The sequence below is a fragment of the Phallusia mammillata genome, chromosome 6, assembly GCF_965637545.1.
Source record: "Phallusia mammillata chromosome 6, kaPhaMamm4.hap1.1, whole genome shotgun sequence".
NCBI lineage: Eukaryota > Metazoa > Chordata > Ascidiacea > Phlebobranchia > Ascidiidae > Phallusia > Phallusia mammillata.
This window is the reverse complement of record NC_137257.1, coordinates 10,760,457-10,774,175: the sequence shown is the minus strand read 5'-3', so window position 1 is coordinate 10,774,175 and position 13,719 is coordinate 10,760,457. Positions and strand designations below refer to the sequence as shown.

The 13,719-nt window shown below is 35.8% G+C and overlaps 3 protein-coding genes and 2 non-coding genes across 5 annotated transcripts; 2 read left to right on the top strand and 3 right to left on the bottom strand.

Annotated features, from left to right (window-relative positions):
- Window positions 1-438: 438 nt before the first annotated feature.
- Window positions 439-2,901, top strand: LOC145232118 (uncharacterized). The gene is made up of 4 exons (XM_080096630.1): window positions 439-765; window positions 844-953; window positions 1,387-1,493; window positions 2,287-2,901. The coding sequence occupies exons 1-4, from the start codon at window positions 524-526 to the stop codon at window positions 2,455-2,457; spliced, it is 630 nt and encodes a 209-aa protein (XP_079952756.1). The 5' UTR covers window positions 439-523; the 3' UTR covers window positions 2,458-2,901.
- On the bottom strand, window positions 2,689-6,626 carry LOC145232117 (cysteine and histidine-rich domain-containing protein 1-like). Its single transcript, XM_080096629.1, has 8 exons — window positions 6,459-6,626; window positions 6,288-6,394; window positions 5,977-6,119; window positions 4,958-5,093; window positions 4,647-4,717; window positions 4,054-4,273; window positions 3,469-3,531; window positions 2,689-3,373 (listed from the first exon to the last, which is right to left on the bottom strand). The coding sequence occupies exons 1-8, from the start codon at window positions 6,535-6,537 to the stop codon at window positions 3,134-3,136; spliced, it is 1,059 nt and encodes a 352-aa protein (XP_079952755.1). The 5' UTR covers window positions 6,538-6,626; the 3' UTR covers window positions 2,689-3,133.
- Window positions 6,627-8,341: 1,715 nt separating this feature from the next.
- Trnas-gga (transfer RNA serine (anticodon GGA)) lies at window positions 8,342-8,415 on the bottom strand. Its single transcript has one exon. It is a non-coding gene; the product is annotated as a tRNA-Ser (tRNA).
- A 1,697-nt stretch (window positions 8,416-10,112) lies between these two features.
- On the top strand, window positions 10,113-10,186 carry Trnas-gga (transfer RNA serine (anticodon GGA)). The gene has a single exon. It is a non-coding gene; the product is annotated as a tRNA-Ser (tRNA).
- A 1,150-nt stretch (window positions 10,187-11,336) lies between these two features.
- On the bottom strand, window positions 11,337-12,882 carry LOC145233386 (uncharacterized). The gene is made up of 5 exons (XM_080098110.1): window positions 12,655-12,882; window positions 12,299-12,399; window positions 12,068-12,108; window positions 11,724-11,920; window positions 11,337-11,572 (listed from the first exon to the last, which is right to left on the bottom strand). The coding sequence occupies exons 2-5, from the start codon at window positions 12,393-12,395 to the stop codon at window positions 11,542-11,544; spliced, it is 366 nt and encodes a 121-aa protein (XP_079954236.1). The 5' UTR covers window positions 12,396-12,399; window positions 12,655-12,882; the 3' UTR covers window positions 11,337-11,541.
- Between the last annotated feature and the right edge of the window lie 837 nt (window positions 12,883-13,719).

The window sequence follows — 13,719 nt, the reverse complement described above, 5'->3', positions numbered from 1 at the left end:
CGATCTACTCTAGAATAAGCTAAATATAATCAATTTGCTTTACAAAATACGGAATTATATTGCTATTTTGGAGTAAAGTCCTTTTTAGGGGTGGAGTGACTGGTGAGTTACGCGCTGGTTGTTCTGCAATTTAGCATTTTCATTTACCTCCGGATATTACAATTAATATATTTGTGTACAAATACGTTTAAGTCAGGGACATTTTTTAACGTTTTATTATTACAAAATCTCACTCCAACCTAAGTATGACTAACTGTCGGCAGGTTTTTCCACAATACGCAGTTGTTTTAATTAATAGTTTCAGCATGTTACCATTTGCATGAAGCCTGGCCATAGCATTCATTTTATTAAAATTGATACTTTAGTTATACATTTTATATTTCAAAGGATCCTGTTTGATCTGTTGCATTTTCAATCTGGATTAAATATTGACTATGATTTGCAAAATGTTTTTTTTTTAATTAGTGGTAGGCATATGTAAAAGAGTTCAATACAGTTGATTTTACTTAAACTTGAAGTATTCATGGTGATGCCTTCCCCATCCCGCATACCACGATGTAAGCCAAAGACTGTTAAAAATGCCAGCACAAGTGAAGTGAAGCCAAACCAACCTGAGGTAATCGTAAAGGACAAAGCAAATACCAGATTGACAAATACTCAAAAGCGAAATGTAAAACAGCCAATACATGTATTAAATGTGGAGAAAAGCAAATCAGAGTCGAATATCAAACGCCCAGACAGACGAGGCATTACAGAAATTAAAAGGTATTTTTTCACAATTAATTTCGACTGATTACACATTTGGCATTTACCCTATTACTAATTGTGCTAAATGTATGACAGATCTGAATCAGCTCTCATACAAAAACTTCTTGACTTGGAAAACACACAGCAATCAAAACAAAAAGAACTGGATGAGAAAAATACTCTTCTTGAACAATTTACTGCCAGTGGTAACATTGCACTACATAATATACATTTTGTTATGTTTGAAGGTTGTGTTAACATGTTGACTGCCAACTACGAGTTATCTTGTAGTTGCCAATGTAGCCAGGCTTGCCAGATACGAGTATACTCGTAGTAGACTTATTCGATTGTAACGCGGTTAAAACGAGCTGGCACCTCGAACTAACGTTGTGGCAACACCGAGACACCCTACATCAGCATGTTACCTACGAGTTAACTCGTAGGCATGGCACCAGCGAAGAAAACTATTTCGACTTCCTGATTTCAGAAAGTCACTAAAACATATTTGGCAAATTTGAGCACAACATAGGAATATCCCTTGGCAGTCAACATGTTACCTTGATTCTTCAACCACAAGCAAAAGAATTTGAATTATTATTGTAAAGGTCTGATGGGCTTGACAATTTTAGTGTTTTTTAGAAGCTCATCTCACTAAAGAAATAGAGCAGCTTAAATCCCAATACACAAACCTGTGTATTTCTATGGAAAAGAATGGATATGACCCCATAACCTCAGCGAAAATCAGGGTAATTAAAACTTTATCCTAAGGTTTATTAATACTACTTTGAATTTTTACTTAAGTTGACTAGATGTGTTTTGTTTGTTCTGCTTAACTTTAGTGGCACAGACCCTTCTTGATTTTCTGCCTCAATTTTTAAGATTTCAAACAAATGTATTTGAAGCCAAAATGACAAGCTTTAGCAGTTTGCAGTTTTACTCCATATATTCTAGCAGTTAAAGTAGGGTGGTACTAAATACCGCATGTGACCGCATGTGATTCCTCCTAAAATACACCATGTTATGTGAAATGTAAGAATTCCATCCCCATCAGGGGTAAAATAGACCAGATTCTAGATTGATTTTAATTTCAAACCTTCATCCAACCCTAATAGCTCTAACCGTCAGCGCTTTCAAAAGTCCGCAAAATTATTTTTTCGTAAAAGCATATTTAAGTCCTTCACAGATTCCTGCCGTGTGATAACTTGCGGCCACATGCGGTATTCAGTACCACCGGTCAAAGTAGGACCTTATACCTTCAGGCTCTGCAACACTGCTCAGAACCTACTTTTAGTCGATTGAAGCAATAGTAACAGAACTTCAGACTAATGATATTTTTGAACAAGAAATAATGACAGTTTTTATTCTGCAAATCTAATCACAACTTTTTCTTTCGAAAAATCAATTTGTTTGAAACAACCTGATCAGAAGAATACTATTATGATAAGATTTGTACTATTAGTATTGAATATATACTAGTCCAAGTGTTTATGTGGTAATATACCTGCCGTTGTCACCCTAATGAAAGTTTTTGCATTTAAGGAAATGGAATGTATATCTGCTGAGGTGGAAAACTCAGAGAAACATGCAAAGATTGATGCTGAAGAAATGATTAAAAGTCTTTTGATCCTTGACAAACTTTGTGATGACACCACAGAAAAGCTAAAATGTGTGACTTTTCCTATATCATATAGAGAAATATCATCAAGCTGAACATTTTTGACAAATCCATAATCAAAAATGAAATATTATCAGGGATGCCAATGACTGAAAGCAGGGGTCACCAAACTGCACCCGCAGCAGCTCAACCCCCATGGTCATTAAGGAAGACCATACCTTGGCACCCCTTTAAAAATCGCCTGCACCAGGGCATGTAAATATGTGGCCTACACAAATCTTTATTAAACTTATTAGGCCTGCAGTTAAGCCATTGAATTCAAATAGTTTGTTTGTAACTTTTATTTGCTGAACACTAAATTTTACAAAGAGACAAAATGAGGACCTAATCCACAAAAGACGTTTCTTAGAAATACAGGTAGTATGGCAACCCTGATAATAATATTACAATTTTCCTTTTTTTAATATACATACTTAACCTTGCAAAGTTGTTAATTTGTATGTAGATATTCTGTTTTTGAAATACACATTTTAATAAGACAGTTGTTTTTATAAGACAGTTGAATGACCACCAAAGCATCAATACAGCAAATATGTTGAACAGTCAATACTTCAGTACAAAAAGTTTTAGTCTCTAACTGGCATTGCTAGTTGGTGTGAAAACAATGTAACAAGGACATACAAAAATCATGAAAGATATGTGAAAAAATGACACTGTTGGTGTAGAACTTGACACCCAAGCAGCTGTAACCAAGGTGCAAAACTTCAGATGTCAATCAAAAATAACATCATCAATTCCATCTAAATCACTATCACTACTTTCATTGTCATCACAATTCTTAGTACTGTTATTATCAGGAACTGGAACCTCTTTCAGTTCAACTTCTACATTTTCTTTTACTTCTTCAATAACTTCTCCAATTTTTTTCCAATGCATTGCAACTGATTTATAAAGCACAACTTCCACTTTGGTGCCGGAAACTGTCACTTTACTTCGATTTGGGTCAACAATCTGGAGATTTTAAAACATTCATTTATTGTAGGTGGAAACTTAATGTTTATTACTGTTGGTTTAATATATAGAGAAAGCAAATGCATTGTACTTACACCAAAGAGTCGAAGGTGTAGATCAAAGTGTTTTCCACTTTCAAAGTTTATGCCTGCTTTAAACTAAAAAACATAAAAATTCCAGTTTTAGTACAAATAAAATGGGACCCACATTTATGAATCACTGCTTCACAAGTAAAGCTTATATTAAAACTAGAGATGTACCAAATATTCGGTTTGCCGAATTTATTCGACCGAATCGGCCATTTTTGCAAAGAGCACCCATTTGAAGCGTTAAAAGTGTCCTTTCTTGATAGTACCAACGAAAATCGTGTCAATCATTATATATTTTAACATATTGACGCTTTTCCCACTGCAAACAAAAAATCAGTAATTCATTGTCGGGTTGGCAATCATGCTTGAGGCAATGTTAAACCCCACAGAACTAAAATAAGGACGAAACACAACCATTCTATACTAATAACCAGGTAGATAAACTTGTGTTTTCATGTCAAATGCCTAGTGTACAACTTTGCGTGACGTCATAAATGATTCGATTGATTCGGCTGAATCGAAATTTCGCCGATTCGGTACATCACTAATTAAAACATATTTTGGGCTTGCAAACGAAATAACTGTACTTACCACAACTTGGTTTGCTTGAAAGGTAGATTTGTCCACATCAACAAGTTTAGCAAACACAGATAAAACAACGTTTGGTCCAGTTTGGTGCCAATCATATCTACAAGTAGTTTTTTCCTCTTTTGGCTTTTTCCACAAATGAACACCTTTGGAGCAACCTTCTTGGTTTAGAAATGAAGTGAAATCTGATGTCTTTCTTTTACAACATGACCAGTACTTCATCCTGCACCAAACAACAAGTCCATATTTTTTCAGGCTGAGGTAAAGACATAAATTAGCATGAAAAGGATTTTTAATGATTGTTCAAACAAAAATATAATCTGAAACCAATTTGTTCAGTAAAAACTATTTCTGCTAATTATATTCTGATGATACATAACTAAGTTTTCTTTCACATCCATTGCTGGTTGTCTTTCACATAAATATCTAGAGATATTTACAAAATAAACAATGCCTGAAAAATTAATTTGACAGCAAAGGTTATAACACCCAGCATCTTAACGGAACTTAAACATTTAAGGCACATAGCCTACAGATAATTGCATAACCATGACAAACAGAAGCCTTAAAAGTTAATGGAAATCAACATAACTCACCCTTCATGAAAGACAGCTGTTCCACAATGAAAAACACAACTTGTTTTATCACTTGGCCCATTCTCATATGTCTGACAAAAAATAGTAAAGCTTTTACTGCTTTTTATTCAATTTGTGAATCTGATAACTCATATTTCATTTTTACACAGTAAACATATGTGTCAAGCAGTATTTCGCAGTTTTTTAAAAACAATGTTTGGAAACCCTGGCACCAAGGTGGTTACCCTTTATCAAAGGTCCAGTAAAAATGCGAATTTGCAGTAATTTATAAAGACAAAGAACTAACAAATACCAAAAACATTGTAACCTACAGCTTTACAGCCACTATTCCGACATGAAGTTCCAACTTTAATTTCTCCACTCTCCTCCTCAGCAACCTTTATCACTTTAGATTTATTATAAGAGGAAGTTGTTTTTATAGAGAGCATTTGCAAAGGCTCGTTTTCACTGAAAAAAATTTATAGAAGGCATTGAAAAATATAAGTCACAATTTTGGGGGGTTGAAAGTGGCCTTGGTAAAACTAAATAGAGTTTTAAAAAAATACACAAACTTTACTTCAACTTTACTTGCATTTGTTCCCAAAATGTGGCAAGTAACTTTGACATGTTATTCAATTAGTAACTTAAACTTAGTAATTCTAAGGCTTATAAATAGTTTGGGGTCCCAACCACTGACAGCTTTGCACCTTATCCATATTATAGATTACAATCTTTGTATTTGCAGTTAAGATTCACAAAGAAATATATCATTTAAAACAGTGGTTCTCAACCGCTGATCCACGGACCGGTGCCAGTCCGCGTCAACTTTCCTGCCCGTCCACCAAACATATTACTATTTTATTTCTCAATTGCAAGATGTTGAAGGCAGAGAAATCGTGTGGAAGTCAACGCTCTACTTCCTTGCAGAAACTTCATTAGAACCGTGTTTAACACATATGAAATCAAACAGACAGCAGCGAATTTCTCATTAAATTTAATTTTTCATCTTCTTTTGAATTGCATATTTTTGTCTTGATTACATCTTGGGTTAATTTTGAAAGCCCACCGGTCCTCAAAATTTGTTTTGAAAGTTTACCGGTCTGCAAACTTAAAAGATTGAGAACCACTAATTTAAAGCATGTATAGTGACTTTTAGTGAGCAAAAACATATAACAATTAAAAAAAACTCTGTTGTTGGATTTAAAGCAAATACTAAGGGTTATGAGGGTAAACCAGATTCTGGTGGGGATAAAATGGCTCACCCTTGCTTGTAATGCAGCTTTATTTAAAGAATGACAAGCAAACCTTTTAGATATAACCAAAAATGTTTCCAAAAGAAAACCAAAGTTACCTTGGCCTTTCCACAGGGACTTTTGGCTTGGGTTCAGGTGGTGATTGTTTTACTTCAATTTTCTTTTCTTTATTTTCTTCCTCAACTTTTGGTTTAATTTCTTCTTTCGGCTTTTCAGGATTGTGTTCACCTATTGTGCACCCCTAACAAATTTCCACAAATTGGTAAACATTAGTTTGAATTCAATCAATTAGTAAATTTATTAATGTAGTAAGAACCAATCAAGTTTTAAAATTATACCTAAAATAAGAAAAACAATACTACTGTTTCATGAGTAATAGACAAATTAAGTGTACTAAAGTTATACTTACTGGTATTTTAAGAAAATCTGTAAAGTCTGTGGTTCGTTTCTTGCAGCAAGACCATCCTTTAAGTGCATCATGAAACACTGGCATACCAGGATGGTATTGGCATGAATCTACAAGAATCAAGTCATTAACTTACTGACTTTAGGAATGATTGAAATTTAAATCTAAACTTACCTGAGCTATTTTGAGTTGGATTAAACTTTGCACCGCAAGATTTGTTGTAACATTGCAGAAGAACTGGATCCACTGCCATTGGTTAAATATACTTTTAAACAGCCAAACACTTGGTAAAAAAATAAGCGCTAGGTATTATATATTTTCTGAAAGTAACACATTGAATATAATTGTGAAAAAAAACTCTTCCCAACGCTTCCAAAAGTAAATTTAAAATATACAAAAACATTAGGCATTTACTAAAAACATTTGTCCGTCTTCCCATTGTTTCGGAATCGGAATCTTCTGGTCAGTTTTGTAACAGCTGACTGGTTTTATCAGCTGTTGTCCTGCGAAGGCGTGAAATTTGCGGTAAATCCCCTTTGTGATAAAGCTACAAGAAAGTATTAAATGTGAATATGGACCCCATTTTTTACTCTCTGATTGTCAGTTAAAATCAAAAACGATTGGCTATTGTTAAATAACAATAATTTATTTCAAAGGAACTACTCTAAAAAACTAAGAAAATCAAAGACTTTTATTTAACATCGGTGGTAGGCTTTGATCATTAATACTATGAAACATTTTATAATATCTATGCTTTGACATAGGACAAAAGAACCTCAGTTTGCGTCAAGGTTATATTTAGCAAGCTGCCTACATAACCTAGGCTACACTAAAATACACATAGCCTATTTCCCTACTAGCGACCGCTGTTAATTGAAACCCTCTTATTTTGCTCTTTTGAATGGTCTGAATGGACTCTAGTCTGTGGGACCGGAAAGATGTATCAAAGTTGGGTTTGGGAGCGAGAAAAGAGGACGTATTGTAAACCTAGTTAGTGACTACTTTCGTGTTTGTAGCCTGACATTTTTTTCGTGACATGACTTCCATTTGACCTGAATCGATCTTATTTTTTCTGTATTAATAGACAACATCCTAGAACAGGGGTCCGCAAATAGTGGGTCGCGAGCGACCCAAAGACCTTTAATAAGTCTGGGTCGCGAAATATTTTAAATTTTCCATGGATATATAAGCATCGCATCTACACTTCTACAGTATTAATGAACAATGCAAAAAGTTAAGCGCATCTGTGCAAGCATGCGTTTTCTGATAAGATGTGTTCTCAACACAAAGCCCACAGTTCTCATTCAAACACGTTTGTTTACCTACTGTTTCATGTGAAAATAACAACTGACAACAGCATAATATCAGTCTTAATATTGATATTTAGTTGCTTAGTATTTTCCACAAACTTACATGCTAACAAAATGCTTGGGTCGCGAGAATTTAGAGCAATTCTTTTAGGGTCGCGCCAAAAAGTATTTGCGGACCCCTGTCTTTGTTTCCGAAATAGTAAGCGGTTTAGTTAGTAAATTTGCTTGAAGGTTCATTTGACATGGCCTATGTAGCCTAAGCTAGGGTTACCAAACGCCCGGAATTTCCCGGACATGTCCGGAATTTTATCGTACAATCTGTGTCCGGAAACAAAAAAACTCGTAATATCCGGAATTTTAGCGTCTTTTAGCCTAACCTGCAGCAGTTTTCATAATTCTATTCCTGAGAGATTCAAAGTTTAGCCTACGTTTAACCGGTTGTCTGGGCTGTTGCCTACATTCATACAAAACAACTCCTCAGCATGAATTAACGGCTATTTGGTGATTTTTTGCGTCTTGAAAGCATACTCTGTTAAAAGAACCAGATCATATGAAACTCTTTTTTACTTACTTAAGAAGAACATAAATTCATAACTGGGATCAGCCCTGAAGCGTCTATGCAGACCAGCGATCACGGCACACTCATTTATAAATCACAGTACGCCAGGGCCATTGAAGGCGCTATACCGAATCAGCCGGTCACCAAGCATTCACCGCCATATGGCAAGGCGTAGGCTAGAAAAATCTAGCCTGCGGTGGGATTCGAACCCACGACAGGAGTCTTTCCTGGACTCGCGCTCTACCAACTGAGCTACACAGGCTCAGTGGAGAATCCGCCGAAAGTCGAATCACAAGCACCGTTGCCTGCCTCGTATGCTGCGCATGTCAGCTTCGTAGTAGGGGATCGCCAGATTGACCAGTATCAGTTAAGAAGAACATAAATTCATAACTGGGATCATGCCTGAAGCGTCTATGCCAGGGGTGGGCAAACTTTTCAGCGCAAGGGCCGCATTCAAAAGTTCTTAATCTTATGGGGCCGCATGGTATTTCACCAACGGCCGCCAATTGCTTGCTTGTTTTTGTTTTAAAATAACTGGTGTAAAGAATTTGGTTTATATCATATATATATACCATTTAAAGCCGCCTAAAATCCTCAGATTAATATTTTTTAACTTGGTGCATAAGTTTAGCTAAACGAAGTTAACTGTTTATGACGTCATAATCTGTTTTGTGACGATTGCGGTGCCCGTTTTTTCGCATTCTTGCACACACTAAGCGGATAAAAAGCCTGACGCATATAGTTACTATAGGCTGGTAATCTTTTTTCCAGTCTCACGAAATCTGTTTTCAGCAGTTTAAAAATCAAAATGGTTTTTGTTACCGTACGTCACGGCCGTCAGTGCATGTATTTTAATATTCATGGTCACGGCAGCAAGTTGTGCACGCCTGATCTAGCCCAAAATATTAACATAGCATATTTTCAGCTATATTTGCAAATACGTTTGTTGTCACTTGATTGGACAAACATTGGTTGAAACTAGTGATGTACCGAATCGGCTAAATTTCGATTCGGCCGAAACCGAATATTCGGGTAGAGCTACTAACACCATACGTTTCTCCTGATCCAAAAGTGCTTAATTTTCGATAGGTGGCGTAAAGAGCTGAATTATTTATTTAGCGGCTATAAATGGGTTGGGCTGGGAAATATTTACATAAAATTTTTACATTAGTAACTAATTTTTTGGGTTAGTTTTATTGAATTTTAAGTGCTAATACCTTACCCCAACCCTAATAGCCCTAACCGTTAGCATTTTTTGAGATATACCGTTTTAAATGAAAAAAGTGCTCTTTGCGCCACCTGTCGAAAATTAAGCACTTTTGGATCAGGAGAAACGTATGGTGTTAGTAGCTCTACCGAATATTCGGCGGTTTTGCCGAATAAATTCGGCCGAATCAACCGAATCAATTATGAAGTCACGCGAAGTCGTACGCTACGTGTTAGACATGAAAAACTTTTCATCTACCAAGCAACTAGTGCAGAATAGTCGTGTTTCGTCCTCATTTCAGTTCTGTGGGGTTTAAAATTGCCTCAAGCATGATTGGCAACCTGTCAATGAATTATTACTAATTTTTTGTGGGAAAAACGATAATGTGTTGAAAAACGTAAAAATTGACGCGATTTTCGTTATGTTTGGGCTTTTGAAAGATTCCGTGGTACCTTAATGAGCAGAAAATACATGTTTAACGCTTTAAATTTGTGTTCGTAAAAGATTCGGTTTCGGCCGAATCGGTCGTTTTTGCAAAGATTCGGTTTCGGCCGAATAATTTGTTCTGTGTTAACGATTCTGAAGCCGTTTTTTTTGTCCGTTTGCAATATACTGTAACGACCTAAACTTGATTCAAAGTGATCAAAGTTTTCGCGTCAACAGTGCAAAGTGGGCCGTACTTGAAAACGTGAATCGCTTTTACTTTTATTTACTTTTATCGAACGAAGAAATTGGTGCGGATTCTCCACTGAGCCTGTGTAGCTCAGTTGGTAGAGCGCGAGTCCCGGAAAGACTCCTGTCGTGGGTTCGAATCCCACCGCAGGCTAGATTTTTCTAGCCTACGCCTTGCCATATGGTGGTGAATGCTTGGTGACCGGCTGGTTCGGTATAGCGCCTTCAATGGCCCTGGCGTACTGTGGTTTTACTTACTTATTGCGCTTTTTGTCTCTGTGATAGCACTGTTTTTGGTCAAAAATGACACTGTTTTGGTTGGTTAGATGTGCGATATAACGCGCTTTATAACGCATGTTTGGTATCGCCTACGATATTTATTAAAACCGTCCGGAATTTTCCTCACGGAGATATGGTTTTCTAAACTGTAGGCTATAAACTAGATTCGTTTCTTTTAAAAGGTTGGATATCACTGCTACATATGGTGCATTGGTTTCTCTCTGCAGAAAGGGGTAGGCTACCTGGATGGGTTGTGTTTAAATCTGATTAAAATAACGGACATTTTGCGTGACATTTAGCTAAGACTAAACTGCGTTTTAAACCACTGGTAAAGCTGAGCTACATAGTGGTTTGTCCTCAAACGTTTTTTTTTTTACTTCACCACAGTTTTAACACCCTGTTCGCATGCATGTTCGTGCAAAGCTCCCCAAACAGTGTTGTTCGCAACAAATTTGGTTGACATCGCCACAAGCTTCGGGGTCTACTGTCCTGAGCGAAGTTCTTTCATTTCATCCCGTGTTAGTATGTAAGTTTGTACAGCAAACCTAGACGATTGTTGACACAGAATCCTTGAACTTGACCCATGTTTAGTGGTTAGCCGTGATACAACTATAATTGCCGTACTAGCCTATTCCTAAACATGTGATGTCGCGGCAATAAGGAAATACGAGTTAATTAACTTGTTAACTTACGTATTTGTTTCAAAGCACTACAATTTATAATGTGTTTCGTGCTCAAAATGTTGGCAAGTTCTGCATCAAAGTTTACCAACTTGACTAGCTGGTTTCTCGAGGAAACTACGGCTGATCGTTTTGAAATATATACTTTTCAAACTATTGTGGAACTCGATCCACTTAAATTGAAAATTACGCCACAAACGCTATAAAATTGGGGGTGTGTGTGAAAACACCACTTAACCGCTGCGGCCAACCTGTAGATGATTTATAGTGGGAAAAGTACAGCATGCTATAGTAAAGATAATTTCATGACAAAGTTTTTTATCTTAGATTTTTTAATCATAAACACTCCATAAAGTATCATTATAATTTCCAAGCCACCATCAGCTATTTCAAAGACACCAAAAATAATAACAGATGCAATGCAGACATATATGTGTTTGTGTTAATTCTGTGTAATTTGAATGAAAAAAGGCAGGAATATAGCATCAATAAAACAAAGTACTATAAATATATTTGTGTAAAAATAAAATGGTGTGTTTATCAGTGAGTATCATTTTTCCTCCTTCAAGGATTGGCGATACCTAAAAATAAAAATTGGTAAGAAAGATTCAAAAGATATTTCAAATGTAATGAAAATGATCAGTCACTCATATTTGTGTTTTGGAAAAAGGAACCGCACCTGTAGATGGTTTATTAGTAACATACATTGGTTTCAGTTTAATTTTTACCCACCTGAGTATTCTGGCAACTTGAAAAGCACCTGTTGCACCCAGACAAATGTTCACAGAAAAGAGAAGCCAATTCTTTGGAATGATTACCAAAGAGTAACGAGACCAAATGAAACCTGTTGCAGTAAGTGAAACAGACTGATTGAGACTGAGTTTATCTGGAGGACGAAAGTAGTCAGACAAGCCAGCAATCACCAGAGCCTAGAACCAACACAAATTTAACACCAACTGCAGTAATATTAGAAATGTTACGAATAATTCTTAAACTTTGGAAAACATTACAATAAAAAAATAAGCTTGGTGTAAATGTAGCATAATCCTTAAATTGGACCAACATTTCTAATTTACCCATTTAAATCCAGGTGCCCAGAAATGTATTGTCTTGAAACCTAAAAAAATGATTTTCAAATGTTAAATGTTGAGTTTGTTAGGAACAACAATGTATCAAACACTATATTTAATATTTATTAATTATACTATTGACATGCAACAAAGCAACTTTATATTCAACATTTTGTTGCTGAAGAGAAAATAGCAATTATGTACTCATACAACCAAACTTAAAACGCAGCAGCATACCAGCAGGATGATTCCATTTTTGCTTGAGGTTTTCTGACATTCGAGCTTGAAGCCTGTGGTCCAATTTGACAAGTGCTTGTCGAAAATTACCAGCCATTTTTCTTCACAACAAAGTTATATTTTTATTACAGGTAACAAAACACTAAAAATGCAAATTCACAAAATTTAAATTATTTATCTTCACAACTATAAGCATCACGAATCACGATCACATTCACAGGTTCAGAGACAAATTCATATTTTTTATTGTTAGGAAATTTGGCACCATGAACTTTAAAACTTCAGTAATGAGGGGCTCCGCTATAGAACTTTGGGAGCCCTGTTTAGAGGAAAAGCTGTCATTTAGTCAGACTTACACTCCATGACTCCACCTCGTGACCTCACTTCAACATGAACTAAAAGTGTAAAGAAAGCACAACACGACTCTGTTTTATTTTCATGAATATGCTGAACAATCGTCTTACAAACGTTGTGATATATCTACCTACGACCACGAATTACAGACGCGCGCAAGAGGCAAGACGTTTGTGACAATGTTTACAAATTATTATTCCCGGCAAAGATGTATCACGCTTTAGTGAACTGGGCTTTGACACGTCACGCTTCATCAAACAATCGATGATTGTTTGTGCATAGATAACTTAATTCACTCATAGATACTACATACACAAGATGGCAAGCGCATTGATATTGAGTTGTAGTATGTAGTATCTATGATTCACTAGATGCGCAACTCGTCTGCCGACTAAATTTTTAAAAAAATCTCTCGGGTGAATTACTACATAGAACAAGATGTAACTTTTAATGTGTAGTTATGTTATGTTGATGTATTTTTTAAACATTTTTATTTTAACAAATCTAATTTAATTGCCATGAACGCGAATATATTGGTTTTGGTTTTGCCTTCCTTCAGACGTTGCACGCTTGAATGAACAAGTACACATTTCGTGTGCATTGGTAAGAACATACACATATTTTGTCGTCTTGTCGATAGTTTTTTGAGCTGCGACGTTTAGTTTGATAAAAATGTTTTAGTTTTTGGAATTTTCTTAATAATATCATAAAAAATGGCAATTAACCTTATTTATGTAGCAAGTTTGGACTTTGAATTCGCTGAATTGGACAATTTGCATTATGTGTACCACCTTGCTACATATATGGATTGCCATTATGGTGTCTGCATTTCTGGCCCCGTAGTCAATAAATCCAACTAAGTGGCCTTCCTAGAATACCATTTTTTTTGACTACATGAAAATAATAAATGAAAAAAAACATGAAAAAGTGCATAAATTGCTGCTGTTAACTAACTTTTCATCCACAGAGCATTAACTGCCAATTGGTTGATACCGCATGCACCAGAGTCAATATTTTCAACAATCTACCATACAGTGTTTTTTAGGATTGTGTGATGATATGTCAGT